Consider the following 27,648-nt stretch of genomic DNA (forward strand, 5'->3'; position numbering starts at 1 on the left):
GCCCAGGCTGGCCTCAAACTTGCAGTGATCCTCCTGCCTCAGCCTCCCAAGTGCTGGGATTTACAGGTGTGCACCACCTCACCCGGCTTTCAGGGGAAGTTTTATAAAGCATAACTACATGAATACAATGGAGTTAAAGCTATGATCAACCAATAAGGTTGCAAGTATAATCGCTTAGGTAATAATAATTCAATGGGGGAGCAAGCCACATAACTAGTATACATGAAAAGAATGAAAAACTTTTCAGGAAGGTGATGCATCTAAGGATCTTGGTCATCTACTGAAGTGACTGATGTCTATCTAGACTGCATTAGACCAGGTGTTGCCACTTATCCCTTGGGGAAGTATGTAGGATTGGTCATTTCATGTTTATCTTAAGGCCTGGCCTCTAGCTGATGCCCCTCTGGCCATAGTTATAACATGTTTTCACATCTTTCACTGACTCTTTCAAGGGGGCAGCCCTATCTGACTGCCTATAATATTTCTACCTAACTTGGCTGTCTATAGTATTCCCCCCTCTGAAGAGGTACCCCTAACTGCCATGAGGGGGCAAGGGATAATTCTAGCTACTTTAGTCTGAAGGGGGTCGCCGTTGTGATCAGCGGTCAGAGATGCTCTCAGAGAGTCTATCTAAAGGCTCCCAACAGGCATCAGGCATTCTCATCTTGGGTAGCATTATAACTTTAAGTTGGAGGAAGAGACAAAGCCAAAAAGATGGCTAAGTGTATATGGGCCAAATAATAAGATTATGAATATAATCAACAAATATTTCCACCAGGAAGAGCCAGTAATAGCCTTCCACAAAGAGGATGAGAAGGTCCAGGGAACGTCAGAATCCAGTATGGCCTTAACCCGTCATGTAATATGTAGAACGGCCATTGAGATAGTAACAAAAGTATCAGGGATGTGCATATAAATTTCAGTTTTTACCATTGTACAAACACCCCCTGTGCTGCTGTAGAATGTACAGTGGCATCCAGTTTTGGAGAATGGCTTGCCTCATTAATTTCACTTCTTCATTTAGGAGAGAGAGACTAGTCTAACTATTGATTAAGGGCTATTGAGTATAGTTAGTCAAGGCCTTGATGTGTCCTCTGCTCTTAGGGAAGGGACAAAGATAGAAGCCAAATAATCGTACCAGTGAAACACATTCCTAATTCAATGATGTAGATGGCATAAGCTTGCAGATTTGTCAATATTTTTGACACACCTGGCTTGTAACACAAATCCCAGCATGTATCACCCTATTTATCCAGGGGGTAGCCAGGACCACAAACTGATTCCACAGGATCAATGTGTGTCATTGTGGGTTCCCATCTAATTCTAAGGTGAATAAACCAGCCTGTAGTAAACTAGTCCTTGACCTGTAAAGTTATGGTGTGTATCCACTGTTTGAGTGGTGTCTATCCCACGTATTCTGTGGAGTTCGGCCAATTAGAATAAAAGTGATTTCTTTGCTTCCAACATAAGGGGACCTTTTTACTAAGCTGTCCTGTAGTTGGAGTTAACCACATATAATCATTCCATATCTGAAAGTAGCCATCTTGATACCTATGATTGTTGGCCCCCATGATAGGACATTTACTCTTACTTAATAGGGAATTTTACTAGTACCTGTAGAGAGGCTTCATTGGCACTTTTAGAAAAAATATTAATTATATCCAGGATCATTAAGGGTGTAGTTTGTGGGCCACTTGTTACCTCGTAACAGTGGGCTAAACTGTGAACCACTGAACTTTTTTGTGCCTCATCAGTGTCATCTTTTAGCTGTTCTAATCATCATCTTGAAGTGGGGATACTCACCAAGGAAGCCCTGATGTTCTGGACAAGGGGAGCAGGCCGCATAGCCAGCAAGGTGTTTGTTGTAATGACTCTGCATGTTCCTGTGCCCGTGCTAGAAAGGAATTGGTCTATCCTTTAAGTGGTAATTAGTAAAGGGGCTAAGAGTGACATCTTAGATTACTTATCTAAAGACTTTATTTTCTTTCTGAACAAGAATTTTAAGTCTTCTTTAGGTTCATAGGAATATTTATATGGCTGCTTACAATTAGCTATAGTCTCTGATTTCTAGGGCTTGAGGCAGGTGTGGTATATCCTGGAGTCCAGGCCTGCTACCTTGACAGCTGATGGAGTTGACAGGATCACAGCGTTTGGTGCTTCCCAAGTTGGTCCTAGGGAAGGGGATGATGAAGGAAGAAGATTTTCCTTTTCTTTAGGCTGTGCTTCCATTAGCTTTGAAGAGTCTGTTGGAATTTAGCCAATGAGAGAGGCAACATGTTTTAGTAAGGCATCTGCTCCTCTATCAAAAAGAAAATCATTAGTGAGAAAAGTGTCCATAAAGCATTTCAAATGGACTGAGGCCTAGAATATGAAGTGTATTTCTTACTTTGATAAGAGCTAACAATAGTGAAGCCACTGTAGGTGGATTTCTTAAGCCATTTTGTGAAGATGCCTCTTTAGGGTCTCATTCATTTTTCTGCCTTTCCTGATGATTGTGGCCTCAATGCACAATGAAGGTGATAGAGAATGCCCAGTGCTGAGAGACACTGTGTAACTGTGTAACTGTGTAACTGCCATCACAAAAGAGGGTCAAATCAGGGTTTGCAAGGGTGTGTCAGTGACAGGGTTTAAAGAGGAACATGTCTTTATTGGAATGTCTGGTCCTTCTAAAAGTAGAGCCTGATATTTAATAAGTCAGTTGTCTGCTAGCCATAGGCTGTCTTTGGAAGAAAGAAATCTTTCCAAATTGTGAGGTCTAGATACAATGAGATCTTGGCCTAAAGTCAGCTTGGGTGCCTCTGGTACTCGGAAAGCTAAAGCAGCCACAGGCCTAAAGCACACATGCTATCCCTTTGCTACAATTTCTAGTTCATGACTCAGATATCCTGCAGGCTGTTGAGCAGGTCCTCAATCCTGTATAAGCACCTCCCAAAGCCATGCCTTGCCTTTTATCAATATACAGATTGAAATGGTGTCCTGTTGGTAGGCTTAGTGCTGGGGCATTTAGAAGCGCTGTTTAAGTTCTTGGAATACAGTTTGGGAATCAGATTCCCAGGTTAAAATATGATATCTGTCCTTTGGGCTTCTTTTATAAGCTGGTAGAGGGGTCTTTATATCTCACCATATCTTGCTATCCAAAGATGACAAAAGCCTGTATTCCTAGGAATCTCCTTAGCTGTTTTAGGGTCTTGGGCTGCCAGAAGGAAAGTATTGGTTTGATTCTCTCCTCTCCCAGCCTTCATGTCCCTTAGATATGATAAGGCCCAAGTATTTTACTTGAAGGCTACAAAGTCATGCCTTAGACCTAGAGACCTGATAACCTCTGTCTGCTAAAAAATTTAACAAGGCATGGGTGCCTTGGCTAGAGAGCTCTTCTGAGGGGGCACATAACAATATATCATCTACATATTGGAAGACATTTGACTTAGGAAAATTTAAAACATGCCAAGTCGTGGGAAAGCACTTGCCCAAAAAGACAGGACTGTCTCTGAACCCTTGAGGAAGCAGTCTAAGTCAGTTGAGAGGCCCTGGTCATAAGGATTTTCAAAGGCAAAAAGAAACTGGGAATCTGTATGTAAAGGAATACAGAAGAATGCTGAAAACCGGCTGGCATCTTCAGGATCCGAGAGAGGGTATGGGTTAGGTAACACCAGGTTACTGCTTCATTCACCAATCTACGGTCCTGTACCAACCTCCACTCCCCATTGGGTTTTCTAATTCCTAATATTGGAGTGTTGCACAGGATATTACAGACTTGAAGTAAACCTTGTTCCCTGAAGTTGTCAATTATAAGCAGTCATTTTTTTTTTTTTTAAACTTTAGTCTTTAGAGGGTACTGTCTCTGGTGAGTAAAAATAGAATCTTTTAGATGTATTCGTACCGGGCAGCTCATATTACTCGATCTATTCTACCTTTAGTCCCCATAGTTTACAGTTTATTTCTGTCTCCATGAAGGGAGGCAGCATAACTGACCAGAGTGCATGTATATTATAATATTTATACAAGATGTTAAAAATCTCTCCCCAGGAAGGGAACTGTACTTTCAGGCATAAATAAAAAGGAATGAGTGAGAAGTTACAGAGAAATAGTGAGTTAACTCCTCTTCAGTGGCTCCTTTTATTTAATTATGACAACTGGAAGGCAGGCCAAGGTTGAAAAGAAGGACCAAGAGACACACACTAGTGTCCTGCAAATAGGCTGGTTGCTTTTTCCTTTATGGTCATGATTTCCCAGAGGTCCTCTGTGGAGATGACGGTCAAGCCAGAAGGAGAAGGCAGAGAGTGCCCTGGGGCCCTTCAGTCTTGCTAGACCAGCTGGTAAGGTGGGCCTAATGCCTGGGCCTTTGCTTCAGGAGGCAGTCTGACTTCCAGGGGTCACCTTTGCAATCAGATTTAGGGGGACTCTATGGCAATCTCTCTTAAGTTGTAGCATGTGAGTTTAGTTTTAGAGCTCTTCTTGGAATCCTAAGAATCAGACTTAAGTCTCTTTCTTTTCAGTCTGCCACAAAGGCAGGCATTTTCTCTTACCTCTGTTTTTTCCATTGGCCTCCTTCTGGTCTCATTATAAAATACTGAGGAGGCAATTTTCACTAAAGTATCAAGTGAGCTATCTGGAACAAAAGCCATCTTTTATAGCTTTTTACTAATATCTGGGCCTGATTGGGTAATAAACTTGTCCTTAAGAATAATCTGTCATAGGGCCAGGGATTTAGCTCAGTGCAAGCGCAAAGAAGAAGAAGAAGAATCTGTCCTTTTGTTGAATCAGGAGCTGGGGATGTATGTTTCATCAATGCCTCTCTCTCATAAATAGTCTAAGAATGCAGAGAGGTTCTCATCTTTTTCCTGATGAATAGTTGACAATGTAAAAGAAAAGAAGGGCTTAGTTCTTGTTCTTCTTAAACCTTTAAGAATACAAGTCTGAAAATGTCTCCTATTCCAATCTCCCATCTGGTTGGCAGCCTAGTATAGGTTTTGTATAGGGACTGCTTAGGCCCCAGTGGCAATCAGCTATTCCCCTGGTTGCCTGGATTTTTACCTTCTAAATTTAATATAATACTCATTCTCAAATGTAATAGCCACTTGTAATGCTGCTTGTCTCTTGCTAGAAGTCAATGTTTTATTTAAGAGTAATGTTACATCTTTTCAGTCTAGTTCATAGGTCTGAGTAAGTCACCAAAAGATCTCAGTGTACTTATTAGAGTTGTCTGAAAACTTTCCCAGATCTTGTTTGATCTGTTTGAGGTCACCTTGAGAAAAGGACACATAGACATTAAATTAAACCAATAATCAAGAGACTTAAAACACTGCTTTCTAATTTTTTTAAAGAGTGTGAGGAAAACAAGTCAAAGGGCAAATTGGAGCAGTGAGAGCACTTCCCAGCCTGTAAAAGAGATCACCTCTATAGATAGAGCCAGGTGATTTAGAGAAATCCTGCCCTGTGCCCTGGGGCAAAGAAGTCTCTAATATGCCTGAATTATCTACTTAATCACCTAGGCAGTTTTCCTTAGCAGCAAGACAAGGCTAAGTTTTATTTAAAGTCCACTCTAAAAGTTTTATGCCTCTGTATTTGTAACACACTCAAGAAACTCACAGGTTAAAACTTAGGCCCATCATCCAGCAATCACAAATTACATGTTGGTCAAGGCACATTTATCAGTTTTCTACATGTACATGAAAGAGAAAGACTAAAAAACTTTTTAACTCATACAATATGTAAAGCACAGGTGTACATTACTTCTCTGATAGCTGTTTCCCTCTGTGAAAAGTTATTGTAAGCTGGCTTAGCCTGACTCCTGATGAGAAAGATGGTTTAGTGATAAGGTAGTTTAGCTAGCCAAAGAGTTCCAAAGTTGACTCTCAATGGCTTGGAATGAAAAACCTTGCAGAGGGTGAAATGTCTTAACTTAGACTTTTGTCCTAGCAAAGATTTGTCAGGGTATCTAGAGAGTTACTATGTTAATCTGTCTACCTTACTAGCAGAGAGAGAGAAATCCAAAACTGTAGCGCATCTCTTAATGAAGGCATAAGAGAGGGCTCTTACAGTGTCATCTCTGGTCAGTCTGGGACAGAGGAGTCAACTGTCACCTCACTGAGGAGTGCAGGGAGAGATAATAGATAAGTGGAGATTTCTGCTCATTACCCATGTGGGCTGTTGGGACCCAGCTTCCACTGAGGGACCTTTGGGTATCACCAGAGAGTCACCCTGGCCATGATACCTCAGTTATCCTCTCAGCTTTCACTGGTTCCATGCAAGAATCCAGCTGGCTGTCTGGTCAACATTCCATTGGCTTCAATGGGGATTGGTCAAAGGGTGCTGGGGAAACTTGTTCTCTGCTTTAAATGTGTCATCTTGCTCTAGTAGTGTTTAAGTAGCTGGCAGAGTGACCACAGTTTGTTTTAGCATCCTTTAGGGACAGATGAAAGCCTGAGCTGTCTTTGTCTAATGATTTACCTGTCTTTGGCACTAACAAATAATTATTTTCTATAGTCTCAACTTAAAGGCTTTTAGTTCCTGGAAAGGAAAGAAAGGTTGCTACAGTTTAGGATTCCTTTTTCTCTAATCTTAAATGCTTTCAAAAAAGGGAAGTACAAAGTAACAGGAAAAGGTCAGAAATGATATCAGAAAGAGGAAGTATTTTCTTCTCATGTTCATGGTGAGCTATTGAGATGACTTACCCCTGATTCATCACTATCAGTCTGGAAAGGCAAGAATGGGGAATCTGAAGAACTAAGACTGCCACTTCACCAGAGGAAGATCACACCAGAAAGAACAAGCGTGGTATTCCCTCTAGAGTATAGAGAGGGATTGGGGCCAGTCTGTCCCAGTGAAACCTGTCCCCCAAGTCTTAAGAACAGCTGCCAACCTGCTGTCTTTTAACTGGCAGTTGGGGGTCCTATGATTTATTAATAGACATGTATATTTCCTAAATGTAAATAAGATTTTATAAAAAGACCCATTTTACAGCATTTCATAAATTCATATTTTAGTTAACGTCAAAGTCCATTAGGGGATACACTAACATTAATTTTTCTTAGAGCTAAGACAACAAATCACAACAGTCAAAGCAAAAAACAGGTCAAGCAAGTCTAAATGAAGCATATGTAAAATAAGAATATAAGACTTTGCCTGCAAAGGTAAAATGTCTCATTCTTTGATGGGACATCATAATCTTCCCATGTTCTCAACTTAAATTTACCATCATTTTTTTAAAAATGTATAAAAAAGTACAATACAATGTGTAAAATTCAAGTCATAAGCAATTGACAAACAAGGATGATAATTTTTTTGATTACTTAAATGAGTTATAATCCAGAATCTGTAAAACAAAAGCAAACTCTTACCTCCTTCCAGTTATCTCAGTGGTACCTCCAACATAATTTAGGAATGATATCAGACCTCCAAATGGTATAGGGGAAAAATTATAACTCCCAACCTGTTCGATGTCACAGAGTTCACACTCTGTAAAATTGAAAAATGAATTCTAGAAACAACGGAGGTTTAAAGTAGAAAAAAAATTTTTTTTTGGTACCGGAGATCGAACTCGGGTCCTTATACTTGCAAGGCAGACACCGGAACCACTGAGCCAAATCCCTGGCCCCAGAAAATATTTATTGAGAAGAGAAATTTTAGCTCCTGACAGGCAAAAGGGGTCCTGAACAGGTGGCTGAGGACCCCACTTTTCAGGGAAAGTTTGTTTTTTTTTCAAGAGAAGTTTTATAAAGCATAACCATGTGGATACAATGTAAGTTAAAGCTATGATCAACCAATAAGGTTACAAGTATAGTTGTTTAGATAATAGTGATCCAATGGGGGAGGAAGTCACATAACAAGTGCACATGGAAAGAACAAAGAACTTTTCAGGATGGTGATGGGTCTAAGGGTCTTGGTCACCTATTGAGGTGACTGATTGTCTACCTAGACTACATTAGACAGGTGTTACCACTTATCTTGTCCCTTCGGGAAGTATGTAGGCCTGGTCATTTCATCTTTATTTTGAAGCCTGATCTCCAACAGATCCAACAGATGTGCCTCTGGCTACATTTGTAGCGTTTTCATCTCTTACACTGGCTCTCTCAAGGGGGCAGCTCTATCTGACTGCATATAATATTTTTACCTAATTTAACGGTCTGTAATAACCCTACTCACCGGATGTGAATTCACTGAATCAGTCACAGCATGTCAGTGCTGGGTGGAATGGCAGTGGGCATTCCACAAATGATGACCAGTTGACAATTTAATGGGAACTGTTCAACACATGATTCCTCACTTTGGCATTTGCGTGTGTGTGTGTGTGTGTGTGTGTGTGTGTGTGTGTGTGTGTTCTATGTTGTTGAAAAATGAATGAAAGAACTTTGAAAACAGGCAGGCTCTAACAGAGAAAGGCTAATGTACTACTATTCTGTTTGACTTGCAGGAATCATAAATCTAGCTTTAAAATAAAGATGAATTAGGAGTTCTACAAAATATCAAGATAAAATTACAGTAGCTCCAAATAATAAATAAGCAGTTTTTAGTATGTGGATATATAGAACATAAATCTGTCACTAAACCACATACATGTGATTTTTCTACGTCAGCTCTCAAAATATTAGATCTCAAAGTAATAGGATTCTTTGAAAATGAAATGGGTAGGGCCAGGGATTTAGCTCAGTGGTTCTGCCACCTGCAAAAATGAAATGGGTAAATGTATACTTACTGATGCAGCTGGATCAGCTAAGTGTGATTCTTTTAAACCACTGGGAAAATGCCTGACACTGATGAAATCCATTTTCCCAGTTGTTTTTTTTTCCCCCTGGTAACTCTCATACTGTGTAAATGCTCACAGCATATTCCACAAGGAGAATTCTGAAGCTGAAATCCAGCCCAGCTCCTTATATTTTTTTAAATGAGTTTATTGGTACTTTTTAAATATACAGTACAGTTACATTCATCATTGGGATCTTGTACCTTTACGTGACAGATCTTGGTTCTCATTTTTTCCCCATACTCCTGCCCTCCCTTCACCCCCTCCACCCTCCCCTCTTTATAAAGACTTTGTTTCCATTTTTTCCTTTTCTCGTATTTTTTCCCCTTATTTCCTTTCCCCTAACCTTCCCACTTTCCCTACGCCTTTAGCTCTTTTCTTCCTATTTCATATTATCAGGTATGCAATTTGGATCTTATTTACACTTTTAGCTTGTCACACCAGAGAAACTATTCTGAATTTACATATGTGTGTCTTATTTATTTCACTTAAGAATATGGTCTCAATATGCATCCATTTTTATGAATGACTTTAGTTTCTCATTCTTTATGGCTGGGGAGTACTCCATTTATAGAAAAACCACATCTTCTGTGTCCATTGTCCAACTGATGGGAACCTGGGCTGTTTCCAAGTTTTAGCTATTACAAACTATGCCACTGTAAACATGGGTGCGCATATATCAGTGTGGTGTGATTCTTTTAATTCTTTTGGAAAGATATCCAGCAGAGGGACACCTGGGTCAAATGAAACGTCTAATCCCAGTTCTTGAGGTAACTCCATATTGATTTCCACAGTGGTTGCACCAGTCCGCACTCTCAACAACAATAAAGAAGGGTTCCTTTCTCCCACAGCCCCACCAACATTTGTTATTGGTTGGTTTCTTGATAGCAGCCATTCTTTGTGGGGTGAGGTGGAATTTCAGTGTTGTTTTCATCTGCATCTCTCAAATGACCAGTGATGTGGAACATTTTTTCATATGTTTATTTGCTGCTTTTACTTCTTTGTCTGAAAAATGTCTGTTCACTTCAGATGGCTATTTTTGAATTGGGTCTTTATATTTGGGGGGCTGATTTTTTTTTTTAGTTCTTTATATATTCCAGATAATTGTCCTTTGTCTGAGAAGCAGCTGGTCAAAATTTTTTCCCACATTGTAGGTTGTTTCTTAGCTCTGTGGGTCATTTCTTTTGCAGTGCAGAAGCTTTTTAATAAGGTGAGATCCCAGTTGTTGTTTGTGCTAGTTCCTGTGCTACTGAGGATTTGTTCATAAAGTCTTTTCCTATGCCAATGCCGTTCAGAGTTCTGCATAACTTATCTTCAAGCAAGTTTGGAGTTTCTATTTTTAATATTTAGATCTTTAATTCACTTGGATTTTAGTTTAGTGCATGGTGAAAGATAAGGGTCTAGTTTTAATCTTTGGCATGTTGAAATCCAGTTTTTCCAACACACTTTATTAAAGAGGCTATGTTTCCGTCACTGATAACGGTTAGCTCCTTTGTCAAAGATGAAGTAGCTGAGTACATCTGGAGTTGTTTCTGTATCTTCCAATCTATTTCAGCGATCCTCTGGTCTGTTTCTTGACAGTACCATGCTGTTTTTATCACAGTGACTTTGTAGTACAGTTTCAAATTGGGAATTGTGATACCCCCTGCCATGTCTCTGTTGCCTAGAATTGCTTTTGCTATTCTATGTCTCTTCTGATTCCAAATAAATTTTTGGATTCTTTTTTCTAGTTCTGTGAAATATACTGTTGAGATTTCAATTGGAATTGTAGGGAATCTGTATAGCAGTTTTGGTAGTATGGCCATTTTTACTATGTTGATTCTTCCTACCCAGGAGCAGGGGTATCTTCCCATTTTCTTATATCCCCTTGAATCTCTTTTTTCAGAGTGCTGTAGTTTTCAATGTAGAGGTCTTTTGCTTCTTTCATTAGATTGATTCCTAGATATTTCATTTTTTTGGATGCTATTGTGAAAAGAATTATTTCCCTAATTTCTCTCTCAGTGAGTCTGTTATTTGTGTACAAGAAGGCTATTGATTTTTTAGTGTTGATCTTGTATCCAGCTACTCTGCTAAAAGTGTCAATTAAGTCTAGAAGTCTTTTGGTGGAGTTTTTTGGGTATTCTATGTAGAGTATCACAAGAGCAAATAATGACAGTTTTAACTTCTTCCTTTCCTATCTTTATTGTTTTAACTTGTTTCTCATGACTAATTGCTGTGGCTAATGTTTCTAGAACTATATTGAACAAGAGTGGTGATAGTGGACATCCTTGTTCCTGATTTTAGCATGAAGGTTTTAAGTTTTTGACCATTTAATATGATGTTGGCTGTTGGATTTTCATAGATAGCCTTTATCAAGTTGAGTTAAAGACCATCTATTCCAATTTTCTGCAGGGTTTTTATTATGAATGGATGTTGAATTTTGTCAAATGTTTTTTCTGCATCTATTGAGAGGATCATATGGTTTTTCTTCTTGACTGTTAATATGGTGTATTACATATATTGATTTACATATGTTGAACCATCCTTTCATCCCTGGGATGAATCCGACTTGGTCAGAGTGTATGATCTTCTTGATGGCCCTCTGTATTCTATTTGCCAGTATCTTATTGAGGATATTTGCATCTATGTTCATTAAAGAGATTGGCCTGTAGTTCTCTTTTTTGGTTGGGTCTTTCCCTGGTTGGGAAATCAAAGTAACACTTGCTTCCAGGAATGAATTTGGAAGTATTGTATCCCTTTCAATTTCATGAAGAAGTTTAAAGAGAGGTGTCAGTAGTTCTTCTCTAAATGTCTTGTAGAATTCAGCAGTGAATCCATCAGGACCTGGGCTTTTCTTCATTGGTAAATTTTTAAGTTCACTCATTGTAATTGGGGTGTTTAGAATTTTTTTTAATCTTCATTGTTCAATTTTGGTAATTAATAAGTATCAAGAAATCTGTCCATTTCTTCTGCGATTTCCATTTTATTGGAATACAGGTTCTTGAAGTAGGTATTAATGATACTCTTGATTTCTCCTGGGTCTGTTGTGACTTCGCCTTTTTTGTTCTTAACTGCATGGTTCTGAGCCTTTTTTTTTTTTTTTGACAAAGTTGGCTAAGGGTTTATTGATTTTATTTATTCTTTTGAAAAACCAACTTGATTCATTGATTTTTTTTTTTTGTATTGTTCTCTTAGTTTCCATTGCATTGCTTTCTGCTCTGATCTTTATAATTTCCTCCCTTGTTTGAGCTTTGGGTTTTTCTTGCTCTTCTTTTTCTAGGAGTCTTAAGATTCATCATTAAGTTGTTTATTTGAGCTCATTCTGTTTTCCTACTGTTGGCATTCTCTGCTATGAATTTTCCACATAGAACTGCTTTCATTGTGTCCCATAGATTCCTGTATGTTGTATTGGTATTATCATTTATTTGTAAAAACTGACTAATTGCTTCTTTACTTTCCTCTGTGACCCATTGATTGTTCAGGAGAGTGCTGTTCAATTTCCATGTGTTTGTGAAGTTCTTATGGTTTCTTATGCTATTGTTCTCCAGCTTTAATTTGCACTATGGTCTGATAATATACAGGGGATAATTTTAATTCCTTTTCATTTACTTAAGCATGTTCTTTGAGCTAGAATGTGGTCTATTTTGGAGAATGATCCATTTGGACTGAAAAGAATGTATATTCTGATTTTGTGGGTTGGAACACATTGTGGACATCTGTTAGTCCATTTGTTTGAAAGCATGGTTCAGTTCTAGTATTTCATTGTTGATTTTTTGTCTAGATGATGTGTCTATTTGTGATAATGGGGTATTTAGGTCCTCCACTACAATGTATTAGTGCTTATTTGATTTTTCATGTCCCTTAATATTTGTTTTATATAGTTGGACATTAATATTTGATGTATATATATTTATTATTGTCATCTCTTCCTCTTGAATTGTTTCCTTTACAAGGCTGTCGTGGCCTTCTTCATCTTTCATAATCAGTTTTGATCTGAATTTACTTTTTCTGCAAATAAGATAGCTACCCCTGCTTTTTTTCTTGTCTCCTGTCATATGGAGAACTGTTTTCCATCAGTTCACTTTCAGTCTGTGAGTTTCTTTATGAACTAGGTGTGTTTCTTGTATACAACACATGGTTGGATTTTGCTTCTTAATCCATTCTGCCAGTCTATTTCTCTTGATTGGTGAATTGAGGCCATTGACATTGATGGTTGTAACTGATATGTATTGACTTATCATTGTCATGTTATTGTACTGTTGTCAGCTCTTTTTAATTTTTCCCCCTCTCCTTTTAGTTTCTTGCCCTAGGTAGTTGTTTGGTCTGTTGGGCCTCATGGTGTTGTGACCTTCATTGTCTTTTTTTAGGATATTTTTTAGAATTGCTTATAGTGCTGGTTTGGTGTTCATGAATTTTCTCAGGTGTTCTTTGTCATAGAAGTATCTTCTTTCCCCATCCATTTTAAAAGAAAGATTTGCAGAATACTTCAGTTGGAGGTTGTTTTCTTTTAGGGCTTGAAATACCCCACTCTAGGCTCTCCTTGACCTGAGGGTTTGTGTTGAAAAGTCTGCTGTGATTTTGATGAGCTTTCCTTTGCATGTGATTTGTTTATTTTCTCTGACTGCTTACAGTATTTTATTCTTATATTGGGTTTCTGGGATCTTGACTATTATATGTCTAAGTGTAGATTTTTTTTATCATGGCTAATTGGAGTACTATATGCCTCACTTATCTGTATGTCAAATTCTTCCTCTCTGTTTGGGAAGTTTTCTGTCATTAATTCTGTGAACCGATTTTTTAATTCTTTTGTATTTTCTCCTGCTACTTCATAGATTCCTATCAGTCTTATGTTATTCTTCTTTGCATCATCTAGAAGTTGTTGGATCAATTTCTCATGACCCCTTACTGTTTTTAAGAGATCTCTCTTTTCATGGTCACTGACCACAATCCTATCTTCTCTATCTGAAATTCTACCTTCACATTCATTCATTCTGCTGCAAATGCTTTCAGTAAAGTTTTTAATCTCCTGGATATCTGTTTGAATTTGTTTCATGGATTTCATTTCTTTCCTATGCTGGGCATTCATGGCTTCTATCATGGTCCTGAGCTCATCTATTTTTTTTTTTTTGCCTGTTTTTATTCTAGCATATCTAATCATGTCTTTCATTGTGATCACCATCTCTGTAGTTATCTTGGAAATTATTTCTATTTTGAATTTTTCTAGAGCCTGATTGATCTGTTTTGTTACTTCCTGTGCTATGAGTTCAGGGTGTCCTGGTGGTTGATTGTCAGACTTTCCACCTTGTTTCCTCCAGAATTTGACATTGGTGAACTGGAAGTGTGTATTTGTGCCTTGCTTAAGTGTTTTCTCAGTTTTATTTTTGTTTTTGGGCTGTCCTTGGTTTAATTCCTGGTTTAGTACTTTGATCTTCCTGATATAGCTGCTCTTTAGGTTTTGAGTCTCTCATGACTCAGAGAGATTCTCATTTTCATAATATCAGAAAGGACAATTCATTAAATCAATCACTACCCTTTAGCCTAGTTGATACAGTCCACAACACAGTAGCATCAAGCACAGCTTAGAAATTGACCATTTCTGGTAGTCATTAATCTGTCACCTTTAAACCATGTGAATTAAATCAGAATTGAGAACCAGCCCAAAATATGTTTATAGTGAATAAACTCTTCAATATAGTAACTTTACCCTTCAGGATGGGGACTTAGAAGCAATTGGGAGGAGAGGAACAGATAGGTAAAAGAATAGATAGGTAAAAGAATAGGAAAAGATTTTGAGTGAAGCCAGAGGACACAGGATGATCATGCAAACTCTAGAAAACTGTTGAAGACAAGAGTGAGAGACAGAGTGCAAGAACAAAGACAAGAATAGAACAACTTAACAGTATTAGGGAAGTTATAAATTGTACTCACTTTCCTTTGAAACTAATGACCACTGAGTGAAGGAAAAAGAGAGAAGAAAAGAAAAAGAAAGAAGAAATCCTAATTAGGGCAGGAACAGGAGCAAAAAGGGAGATAAAGAATAATGTAGGGGAACAAGAGACTGAGTGCAGCCCATCTACTTTTAAAAAAAAAAATCTTAAAAATATAATTTATCTCCTTCCCAATAAATGGATATTAAATCTGATATTGTTTCTGACATATACAAACAGCATCTATCATGTCCTATGGCCTGAGGTTATGAAATAAGGATTTACAGGGAAAAAAAAAAAAACTGTCTTTCTGTCATGCAGCTCCTGGTGTCTGGTCACAGAATAGTGAAACTGTCTCAATCTTCATTTTCAGATAACAATCAACAGAGATAGTGGTGAAGACGTGAGTTCCCCCAAGCATGGGAAGGAGGACCCAGACAACATGCCTCATGTGGGTGGCAATACTTGGGCTGGTGGAACAGGTTTGTAGCATGGGCATTCTCTTAGTTGGGCTTCCTGAGGTATCCAAGCCAATTGGGCAAGCTTATCACCTCTAAGAGGGCTCCAAGGCTAGCTTTCCTTCTCAGCGTTTGCTATTATTTAATAGGATGTATTCTTGCCCTCAGCCCCTCCATAACATCAAGACAAACTTGGCTACCCTAAGACCATTCTCACCCCCTCAGAGTTATTTCATTAGTAGAAGCGGGTGATGCTAACCACTTTACCAGGTAACAGTGAGGATTAGATGAAATTATGATTGAAAAGCACTAAGCACTGGCTGACCTAAAGAACCTATTCATTAACATGTTAATTCCTAGTTTTGAGTTCTGTGCTTTTGGGATTGTGCCAGAAATCTATAAATTCTTTCACAAACAACTGACTTTGAAAAGAAATAGTGCTTGTCTTCCACATCTCACAAGTGAGTATATTGAGGATGTAAGATTTTGAGATAAGAAGATTGGTCACAGTTTGCACGGATGGCTATGGTCCACTCCTTCCTCTTGGCTGCCTGACTGCACCATTGTTCCAATGTCTGCCGTCTTCCTTTTTCCTCCTGGCAGCCCGAGCAGACACATCTGCTGGGCCACAGGAATAAGGCCAGACTGTATGCACTGTCTGAGTTTATCTCAGCCATAAGGAGTGCTGGCATGGGCTCTGTACTTCACCTTCCCTTAGGATGGTCTGTACCTCTTGGCCTTGACAGTAGCAGGAAATGGGTTTCTGTGCTGAGACAATGTGCTATCAAGTAGATTTGTGGACTTCTTGCCTACTGTGTTTGTTCATCAAGCATCAGCTTTAAAGAAAGGCTATTTTTAGAAATGCCCTTTGATCTGGAAGTAAGTGTCAGGCCAAGAAGTTTTAATCCATATGGAATGTGCTGTAGAACCAGCTGGCCAGATGGAGGCTTCACAGAAGTGGATGACTCCAGAGTGAAATTCCTCTTGTTACCCAGCATAAATCTACTAGCTCCAGTATCTGTCTAGACTGAAGACTCTGCATTTGTTTCCCCTAGCCTTTCTTTTTTCAGTTGACTAAAGCTCTTTGACTTCAACTTGTCTTTTTCTCTCTGCCATTTTACTCCCTCAGAATTCTCTACACTGGACTTAGCTCTGGCCTAACAAGTCATTTGATTCCTTTTCCATCATCAAAGCCCCTCCTTTGCCCAGCCCTTGCCCGTCTTCCATCTTAGCTGATCAACTGGTTTGAGACATCTAGGCTTACTTTTAAGGTTATGCCTTGTAGTCTTTGAACCCCCAGCAGGCATTTTCATTTAAGTAGTACAAATTAAAAGCTTCAGGAAGTAGATAGCATGAAGAACTCTGTCCTCACACCCTCTTCACCCTAGTCTCACTTTCCTGAAGGACTCATTCTGACCATCATTTATACCAGCCTCTATTTGTTGTGGGTCTTTCCTCGCTTCACTGAAATCATAACATCCAGGTGACTAGGAGGTTGTAAGCTTTAGCTAATGTTCCATTCATACCTAATTAGAACCCCTGGAGGGAGTCAGGACCCAAAAGCACCTTTCCACTGCCAGCTTGTTGTCCCTGCCCAGTGACTACCCTCTTGTCATAGGCTGACCTTGAGTGGGAACCAGGAATCACACACATCCAAGGAGAAATTTTCTTCTACCTATGTCTAAATAAAAATGAAAGAAGATGTCTTCCAGTTGAAGGATTAAAATAGTCTAATAGGCTGTTGATGTGATATTACTCAAAAGGAAATTGCCTACCTATAATTTTCTAATGGCAGTATTTCATGCTGAGTTCTCAGTTTATCAGACCAGTTAAAGCTCCAAGGAAGAAAAAAAAAATAACATAATTTAACCAAAGTTTAAAAATTTCAAAATTTCTATTTTACAAATATAGAAATTAACTCACAATACATAAATAATAATTGTAAAAGCAGTCAGCAGTCATTTATATACCTCTTATTATATGCAAGATTATTAAGCATTTTAGTTTCTTGACAATCCTGTGTTATATATTAGTATCACCATTTTATAGATGAGGCAAGACTGCGATGCAGAGAGTTTAAGTAATTTCCCCAAAGGCACAGCTAGTAAATTAGAGCCAGAATTCAAGCTCAGGCCATCTGGCTTCCCTGTACTAGTATGCTATATTGTATAATACCCCTTTAATATTAGATTCTCTTTCAAGTTCCCAAGTTATGTGAGTGAAGAAATGAAGCTAGTTACTAGTATTCTGATCATTGTGAAGCAGAGGCAATAAATCAGTAGCCCAGAGGCCAAATTAGCCAATAAATGTATTAATGTAGTGTTTCAAAATAATTTGAATTTGAGCATATTTAGACAAGGCTGTATTTATCCAGTGTTGCCACCACTTCTTATGATGCATTAACTTTCATTTTTAACATAGACACTTTACATAATATTACATTACATACACTTATAACCTTGTAAACATATTTTTAATTGATTTTTTGTTTGTTTGTTTGTTTGTTTTTGAGACAGGGTCTCACTATTGTAGTTGAGACTGACCTGGAATTCACTATGTAGCCCAGGCTGGTCTCGAACTCACAGAGATCCTCCCACCTCAGCCTCCCGAGTGCTGGGATTACAGGCATGTGCCACCATGCCCGGCTCCCTGTTTTTAATTGAAAAACTGATCTAAGGCTGGTAATATTTACCTACTATATAGTATTCAAAGCTAAAAGTCAAAGCTGGTGTAATAATTGTCTTCAAATCTTGGGTAAGCCAGTGATACAGGGTTGTGAATTGGTCACTTAAACTCTCTTTGGATCGCTTGTATTATTTACAAAACAAAAGAAATTTTATCTGTAGCTTAACTATCTTTTGGTATCTTAAGAGGAAATAAGGTAGTATATGGGATGGAAGATAATTGTTCATTTCTTTAACAAATATTTAGTAAGCTGTAACATTCAAGCCACTCATATGGGGAAGTAGTATAAAAATATATAAAAGAAAAACATTATAGGACCACAAATAATACACAGGAGTATTGATCTCTCTGAGGAAGAGCATCAGTTAAAGTGTCAGAATTTGGACCAAACCTTGAAATATAGGTAGGATTTAGATTGATGGGGGAAAAGGGAAAATCATCCTAGATAGAATACTTTTGTATTCATAAAGATAATTTGAATTTTTTGTTGTTGTTGAGACAGGGTCTTACTCTGTAGTTCAAGCTGGCCTTGAATTCACTGTGTAGTGCAGTCTGACCTTGAACTCACAGCGCTCCTCCTGCCTCAGACTCCCAAGTGCTGGGATTACATGCATGCTCTACTATGCCCAGCCTGATAATTTGAATTTTTAACTTCTAGCTAAGTACAATTAAATACCTCAAAGGACAGTTTTAAAACAATTACCTGACTTTGTCTTGCAGTCAGGTTCAGACTTACCATCTATATTCTCACGTTTCCCTTTCAGGGGGAAGAGACACCGCAGGGCTAGGGGGCAAAGGAGGTCCTTACCGGCTGGATGCAGGCCACCCAGTCTACCAGGTCTCAGATGCTGAGAAGAATGCAGTTCCCGAGGAGGTCAAGAGGGCCGCAAGAGAGATGGGCCAGAGAGCATTTCAGCAGAGGTAGGTGTTCTCTTCTCATCTTGGTGATTGGTGCATAAGTACACAGACACACACATGTGCATATGCACAGATGTGTACACACTGTTGAGTGCTAGAGTTACAGAGGCTGTGCCCTCTAGCAGTACAGGGAAGGGCAAGGTCAGTGAGCCCATGCCCAGCCAGGACTTGGAAATGAGAAGAGAAGAGCTAAAACATAAAGGAAAAGTGAGTGGGCAGGAAGCATCAGGGAGTGACAGTGGTAATGACGGTGGCAGAGACAGCCAGCTTCCTTGCTCAGGATAAAAGAGCTAAGGAGAGGTAAGCAGTGAGATGAGCGGGATAGGAAAGCCTTGAAATCCAGGCCCGTGAGCCTCAGATATTCCCGTAGCTGTTCTGGGTCACTTTTGCCCCATCTTAAAAATGGGAAGAATCCACAGGATGCCTTTACTTGACATCTAAATGTGTTGTTTATCTAAAAGTGAAAATACCAAAGAACCAGCAATATCTCCTTTTGGACTGAAAGACTTGGTGACAGCTTGGAAGGCAGATTTACATTTTTGCGCTCCATGAAAGGAGCTGGGTGCAGTTAGAAAAAAACTCACTTAAGTACATTGAGTTATGAAATTCCTCCCTCATAGAACATCTGGTAGTACATTACATGCTGTGCTTTCACATCCTTCAAGTAAACAGGACCGAACAATAGAGACAAATATGCAGGCCCTGCCTGCCACACCCTCCAGAAAGCCTGCAAGCCTTGGGACCCTCAGAGGTGTAGCAGGTAAATAACACGCTCAACATCAGTGGTAGGAGTGGTGCCCTCAGCCTTTCTGCTGCCTTCCTGGTGACCTAAGAAGATTTATTTATCCTTTCTGTGCCAAAAGTTGCTCTTCTCATCTTAAGATGGGGGACTTCCCTCTCCTTTCCTCTCAGGAAGGTGATGAGAACAGATAACTTTTGGAAATGAAAATAGTTGCAATTTCTCAAAAAAAAAAAAGAGTGGGAAGAAAATTATACTATAATGAAAAGTCTTGTTAGAATTAAAACTTTGCTGGATATGTTATATGAATAATAAAGTACGTATGTAGGAAAAAAACAAACAGCTAAATTATGCATTATTCTCCCCTCCATGACTAATGAACTGTTGCTGTTGCCATGCATAAGTCCTCCCAAGTTTTTAATCCCTTCTGAGTGTGTCCTAAGTAGACCCATGGATAAAGTTCTCTGGCACAGAAGTCACTCACCGAGAGGCAGGAAGGCTTGCAATGGGGCTTGGATACAAATTGCAATCTCTTCTCTGATTGCCACTAGGGATAAGGAGCCTCTTTTTGTTAAGAACCGTATTACCCAACAGAGGAAAGAGGTTAAGAGGCATACTATACTAATAAGACAAATGAATTTAGAGACAAATAATGTAAGAGAGAATGTAGAGAAGGAAAAAACATGCAATTATACACCTCTATTAAATAATGCAGAAAAGAATCTCAGTCAAAATAAGATAACGTAATAAGGTGGTTGGAAGACAAGAAGTTGGCAAGAGTATGAAAAGAGAGAGAAAGAAATAAAAACACATAGAAATCCTGAGAAAGACAGTGGCACAGTGCAACACCAAGAAACACCTTCTTCCACATAGAAACTACACTTTTGTCCCATTTGATGAGTATCCCACTTAGCATTGCTGAATGGAATTTCTCTCTCCCTCCCTCCCTCCCTGCCTCCCCGCCCCCTTTCACTGAGCTAAATCCCTGGCCCCTTTCTCTCACTCTTTATTATAGCCCTTCTACAAAACAAAAATAGAGGAAAATATAGAATTCATCCTATAGGCCTGACCCTCAAGCTCCTAGAAGGAATATCTGACTCCTCGTTCTCCATCCCAGATTGTTTTGAATCTAATCCAAGATATTCTATTATTTCATCTTAAATATGTCAGAGTATATATCTCTCTACCATAGAATAACTTAAAAAACCGCAAACGATATTGTTATCATACCTTTAAAAGGTAGTTAATTTTATTATTGTCACATAATTAGTTTTAAAGCCCCATTTTCTAGTCTGAGCACAGGAGAATGAGATCAAATCCTGCTATCTGTGCACCTGTTCTTTATTATTTTTGTGAATAGTTGGTTGTTTCTTCACTGACTATAAATTCTACAAGGACAGAAACTGGTGCCTGCTGAATACTGTAAGGTGAATAATACACAGACATATATACATAACCGTGTCACCCTTGAGTGGTCACCCTTTTACATACTACTAATGGTGTCACCCTTTAGCAGCTGTCCCTAGGTACCCATGGGAAATTGGAACTCTGCCCCCAAGTATACCAAAATGTGCACATGCGCAAATGCTTTATGTAAAAAGGCTTAGTACTCACATGTGACCTATGCATATCCTCCCCTGTACTCTTTTTGTTTCTTGGTTTTGTTTTTATTTTAGTGCTGGAAGTCACACCTGGGGTGTGTGTACTAGGCAAATGCTCTACAACTCAGTTATAACCCCAGTCCTCCCATGAGCCCCTCATCTCTAAATTACTTCTAATACCTAACACAGTGTAAATGCTTTGTAAACTTTATTGTTTAGTGAGTGACAAGAAAATGATCTGTATGTGTTCGATACAGATGCAATTCTATTTTCAAATATTTTGATCTAAATTGATTGAATATGCAGAGCCAAAGTCCAGGGGTATGGAAGGTTGACCATAACAGTATCACCTTTTAATATTTTATTGACTGGTCCTAGCCATCAGAAAGAACATGTAGCCTGCTACCCTAAAGAACCTCAAGGTACTAATGGGTTCTTCAAATCATCAGCATAGCATGTAGTTAGCATCCATTGCATCTGCTTTTAAGCCAGATATACGTTGCTATGTAACAAGAATTGATCAGTTCAGGCAGACTAACAGAGGGAAACAAACATCAATCATGCATAAAATGTCACAGAAACCTTATACCAACAAAAAGTGAATGAAATAGTAAGGTTCTTATATACACTTAGAAAAACGTTTAGGGTGTATAGCCACGCAAACTGCATCCGCTACCATTTGCAAAACTAATCAGCCTCACACAATGAATCTCATTTTATGTATGTTTTCCTCAAACAAATTCAGAATTATAGTTTTTAAGTCTAACCTATAAGACAAAGTAAAATGAGAACTAAAATTCCCAGACTCTTACATAACAATAAATATACCCTTTGAAAATACACTGTGCCAACAAAGTGCAGTTCTTCCACATAGATTAATAGGATGTGAAGCAGCTGTGCCCTGTGGTGTTGATCAGAGGTATAAAAAAAACAAAGCAGAAAGAAATGTTTTCAGCTAGCTTTGTGGGCTTGAGAATATTAACAATGGGAAGCTTGTTGAATCCAGAAGCTAAAATTTCTCCATTCCTCTGCTTTAGTCTTCATCTTTCAGAATTTGTTATCCACTTTGAACACCATGTAGGTGATCTTTCTGAAAGCTGACACAATCTGAATATGATTTCCAGATTTCTGTATAATTAAAACAGCATGTGATGTGTTCAGGGATGCAACATGATTGCAGCAAAAAAGTAGCTGTTGTATATATAACTAGAGCAAGTTCTGATCTCTCTGCAAAGACCATTCTGCTCAAGGTGACTTATCAACTGCTGTGTGTATGTGAATGCGTACACAGTATATGTGTGTATATGTATATGTGTGTGTGTGTATAGGTGTGTGCAAATATGAATTTGAGTGAGGAGGGTGATCAAAATATATGATGAATGTTTAAAATTTTAGATTTCGTTACAGTGAAAGACACATTGCCATTAATCCCCCTCAGACTGTTCTTCCTGTTTGCAACATACTTATCCCATCATTCTTGCCCCCTTCTGAAGTAACTCTAGGAGTTCTGTTTTATGGGTGTCTTTATAAGATGTGATGAAAAATACAGTGAATGGTGCTGCTAAATGGCATCTAATATTCGTAAAAATATAGTGATGTGTCCTCATCCACCATATTCACAGATCTGGCACTGTATGACTTCTTGCTCTTCCTCAAAGTCAAAATGATCCTGAAAGATAAAAGTTTTAAGTCAGTTCAGGATATCAAGGCATCCATGACAGCACAACTAAAGACACTCATGAAAGAGAACTTCCAGAACTGTTTGAGACAGTCACAAGAATGGTAAGACAAGCATATTTAAAGTGAAGGGACTATTTTGAGGGTGATTAACGGCAATGTGTCTTTTACCATAATAAAAATTTTTAAACATTTACCATATTAATCACACATCATATATATCTACATGTGTGCTTCTGAGTGTTTGTATGCATGTGTGTGTATTCCCTTCTCTGTTCTCTCTCCCATATAATCTCACCCTCAACAAGGTCAAGCTATGTCTGTATTTTTTCCAATCAGTACTATTCTCTTTCCTTTCTGGAAGAATGCACAGATTTCCTATACATGATGTGAGTAGGTTCCATATCCTGCCATTGTCATTGTGCCCAGCTTCTGTCAGCTAGGATTCTTTAGATATAACTTTTTTTATTTTTTTGGTTTTTGGAGACAGGGTCTCACTGTGTAGTTGAGACTCACCTGGAACTCACTGTGTAGCCCAGGCTGGTCTCGAACTCACAGTGATCCTCCTGCCTCAGCCTCCCAAGTGCTGGGATTACAGGTGTGCACCACGACGCCTGGCTCTTGAGCTATAATTTAACCTAATGAAAATCTATAGAGATCTTGCAGAAATTGCCAAAACTAAACAGATGAGGTATTTTTAAGAGGTCAAATCCTTTACATAAAGTCTTTTTTTGTTCGACAGAAGAGAGAGTTAATAAATAGGGGCTAGGGATTTAGCCCTGGTACTGCAAAAATAAAACAAAAAAGATTTGGAAGAGCACCTTGTCATGTCACCCTGAGAAACAACCATTAAAAAGTTACAGTGACCTTGTCAGTATTTACCTTTCGGTAGTATTTTCAAAGTGTTACCCAGTTACATTTTTTAAGTGCCACTGTGTGCTATGCATTGTGCTAGGAATTGAAGATTCAAAGAAAAAAAAATGTTATCTTTCTTTTCGAAGAATAGAAAACATCCAAGCACATCACAAATAAACATATTTTTCATTAAACTTCTGGTTTAATTATACACAACATATATTTATGTGTATGGATCTCATTATAAAACATATCTCTGTGGGGGGAAAAGTTCAAGAAACACTGTGATTAGAAATGGATCTATCTGTTAAACCAATGAAGCATACAGATTGCATGGTGAGTAACTGTAAAAGGCACATGAGAAAGGAGTGGTACATTTCACCCTAGGGAGCAAGGAAGATTTCACAGGATATGGCCTTTGAACAGGGTCTTGAAATCTGAGCTGAAGGGCCGGGGATTTAGCTCAGTGGTTCTGCCACCTGCCTCGCAAGCACAAACACCCAAGTTCGATCCCCGGTACAAAAAAAAAAAGAAAAAAGAAAGAAAGAAATCTGAGCTGAAATAGAACAGGTGAGTAAGGCAGCAATTGCCAGTCTGCCCATCACCTAACATGGGATTCTTAAATTTCCAGCACTCTGAATGGATTCTTCCCTGTGCTGGGCCCAATGAGGAAGATTAGAAACCACTCATACTCCATCAGCATTTGAGATTTCTCTTCCATCCCAAAGTGACATATAGTATTTTAGATAAGAGTTCTGGCTATGCACCTAAGACCCATACCTCCAGCATTACCTACCTGTGTGCACATACAGGCACACACACACACACACACACACACACACACACACACAGCGGTTTAGAAGATCATGTTATGATTAGGCTTTTGGAAGATGCTTTCATTCTTCCCTGTCCTTGCATCAGCCCCTTTTATATTTATAGACATGTATACAAATGTGTGAATAAGTTAGTGCATTATAGCTATAACATTATAAAACCCAAGAGAGGTCACTCAGTGAAAGAACTTTCCCATTTAGGATTAGTTTACAATGCTCCATTTTAAACAGTCCTGAGTCTTGCTAGATGCCTTGTAAGGCAATGTAAAGGTGAAAAGCCCAAACTTTACCTATCAGAATACAGAGCCTGGGTAGGCAGAGAGACAGGAGGTAGGCAGTGATAGCTTCGGTAAGAAATGGTCTAACCAAGAGAGGAGGGAAGAAATGAGAACACAGAGGTTGGCCCAGGGTCCAGAGCAGCCTTCTTAGAAGAAGTGACAATTGATTGTAGCCTTGTAGGGTGAGTGGGAGTTGGTAGGGAAAGAGTCAGGAAAAGGACACTCTGAGTAGAAATCACCTTCAGGTACACTGAGACGTGGGCACATGGCATGTGCAGGAAACTGCTGCCAGGTTGATAGGGCTGCAGTAGAAGCATGTGATGAAAATGACAAAAAGGAGCAGTGTGCTGGGAAGGGAGAATTTCCAAGCCATAACAGTATTAAAACACTATCCTATTTAAAATATGCCATCAGCAATTTTAGAAAACTATCGTGTAGAACATGAGATGTGATCAGAATACACGACGAATGTTTAAATATTAAAATGTATTGCAATCAAAAGTGCATTGCTGGGCTAGGGATTTAGCTCAGTGGTGCCACTGCTTGCAAGGTACTGAGTATCCCTGGTACCAAAAAAAAAAAAAAAGTACATTGCCATTACTTCCCTTCACTTCAGATGCATCCCATCATTCTTGTCCTTTCCTTTTCTTTTTCCTGGCTTTTTGACAGGGTCTTGCTGGCTGGCCTTGAACTTGCAGTGGTACTGCTCCCAAAGGCTGGGATTACAGGCATGTGCCAACGGCACTTGGCTAATTTTGTCATTTTCTGAAGCAATTCTGGAAGTTCTCTTTCATGCGTGTCTTTACAAGGTGTGATCAAAAATACTGTCCAGTGAATGCTGTTGCAGAGTACAATCCAACAGAAAGGAACTATTACAGTGTGTCCTCACCAGCTTATTTACCAGGTCTATCCCTGTGTGTTTTATAGCTCTCCCCCAAAGTCCAAATGACCAGGAAAGGAAAACATTTTGAATGGATTTAGGACATCCAGACAGCTGTAACAGTACAACTAAAGATACTCAGAAAAAAGGATTTGCAGAAACTACTTCTGAAAGTGGTAAAAACAATGGGATAAGTGTTTTCAAAATAAAGGGAAGTATCTTGAGGGTAATTAATGGCAAAGTGTCATTACTGTCATAAAAGTTGCAAATTTAAATATTCACTGTATTTTTTAATCATACCTTATACATAGCAACACATTAACTGACTTTATTTCAGCCTGAATGGTCATCTTGGTGAACCAATGACCTCAGTTCTAAAAACAAAAAAAACCCATGGGAACTCTCTTAGGAATCTTCCACGTGGACCAATCAGCTACTGACATCACATGCCTTCAAGACATAGCAGTGACATATTATAGAGTGATTCATACTGGCTCATAAAAGCCAGTTCCACACATTTCTTTCCAATTCACTCTTCAGTGACCTCACTGTTGTTAACTTGAAATTGATTATAGTGGAAATGTTTATACAGTGGAAATGAGCAAAAATAAACTGCAAATCAGGGCTTTTCCCCCTACTTTTTGTCATGGAGAGCAGTTTGTTAATCATTTACAACACAGCACTGAACATTCGCCTCTTTTGAACTTGGAAGCATCCCTGGAGACCTTACTTCATGTTTTTTCTCCCCCAAAGTCATTCTAAGTTGCCAAGGAGTTTGCCACAGTTCTTGCAGTCGAGGAATGAAAGTAAGACCCACATAGAGATACTGCAAGCTGCTGCCTTTCACCCCTCTTGTTTCAGGCTAAAGGAGATTCAGATGAGTGAATATGATGCTGCTACCTATGAAAGGTTTTCAAGTGCTGTTCGACGACAGGTGCACTCCCTCCGAATCATTCTGGATAATTTACAGGTAATCTCACATTTATGGGACAAGAAAATAATATGGGCCCAAACCTGGACCCATCCCTCAACTGTTGGAGAAAGTTATCTGACCTCTAATTAGTCAATTAGAAAAAATTAATCAGCGCCAGTGTCTGACTAAATCTGTGGACTCACCCCTTGGCTTTCTTAGTTAAGTTCTCCAAGGAAAAATATTTGCCCACACCTTTCCTGCCATCCAGGAAGCAGTATTTTTGCCACTAACCTTAGCAGATATCCGATTTCCTGATTCCCCTTGAGGAAGATCTGTGAGCATCTTATCTCTACTGGAAATTTACAAGTGGAATTTCTCCCTACAAATCATATTGCTGTCATAGAAGAAGCAGGGGAACATTCTGGATCACCCACAGTACCCTCTGTGTGTCTGGCTCTTTCTCCTCCTCCATCCCCTTGGCCCAGCTTTGCCTGGTTTTTGGCAGTTTCACACTATTGGTGACTTAGAAGTAGCAATACTGCTATTGTTCCTAAAAATATGGGTTAAGACACTTCAGTATTTCCTAAGCAGAGACTGTTACTTCTATCAATTTGCACAAATAAGGAAAGGTTAAATATTCCTTAAAAGCAGTCATGAAGAAATTGATTCTGTCTAAAAAAAAAAAAGCAAAGCCTTATTTCAAGGAAGAAGGGGAAGGGGTAGGAACCACACCAATGCTTAATTTCAGGATCTGTGGATTGTAAGAATTAAGCCTTTTACTTTAAAATCTATGTGCAGTTATAAAGGATAAAATAGTATAGGATTTTATGTAAACTATGCAAATGACATGATATTGACTGAGTTTTGTTCTGTACTCACCTGCTGAACAAGTGCTTATTGCCCTGGGTACTGAGAGAACTGGAAAACTCACAGAAGGTCTCTTGGCTTTAGAGAGCAAGGTAGCATCCAACTGAGAGCTAAAATAGTTAGTTCAGAGGGGGAAGTAATGACAGGTAGGACTAGTACTAAGATGAGACTGAAAAGTAGTATAATTTAATCATCATTTATTTCTTAATTTCTTGATGCACACCAACCGGACTCTGTGTGTGTGTGTGTGTGTGTAATTTAGATATTGTGTATATATCATTTAAACATCATATAT

General features: G+C 38.8%; 1 protein-coding gene across 1 annotated transcript in view; it reads left to right on the forward strand.

The window, feature by feature from the left end:
• Vwa8 (von Willebrand factor A domain containing 8) overlaps nucleotides 1-27,648 on the forward strand; it is a 381,153-nt gene that overhangs the window by 321,106 nt on the left and 32,399 nt on the right. Inside the window, exons 40-42 of the mRNA XM_010637116.1 lie at nucleotides 15,023-15,131; nucleotides 18,557-18,713; nucleotides 26,435-26,543. Coding sequence (XP_010635418.1) covers nucleotides 15,023-15,131; nucleotides 18,557-18,713; nucleotides 26,435-26,543 — 375 coding nt within the window. The remainder of the gene's footprint in view (nucleotides 1-15,022; nucleotides 15,132-18,556; nucleotides 18,714-26,434; nucleotides 26,544-27,648) is intronic.

This window comes from Fukomys damarensis, unplaced genomic scaffold (assembly GCF_012274545.1).
Source record: "Fukomys damarensis isolate Sample0158 unplaced genomic scaffold, DMR_v1.0_HiC HiC_scaffold_38, whole genome shotgun sequence".
NCBI lineage: Eukaryota > Metazoa > Chordata > Mammalia > Rodentia > Bathyergidae > Fukomys > Fukomys damarensis.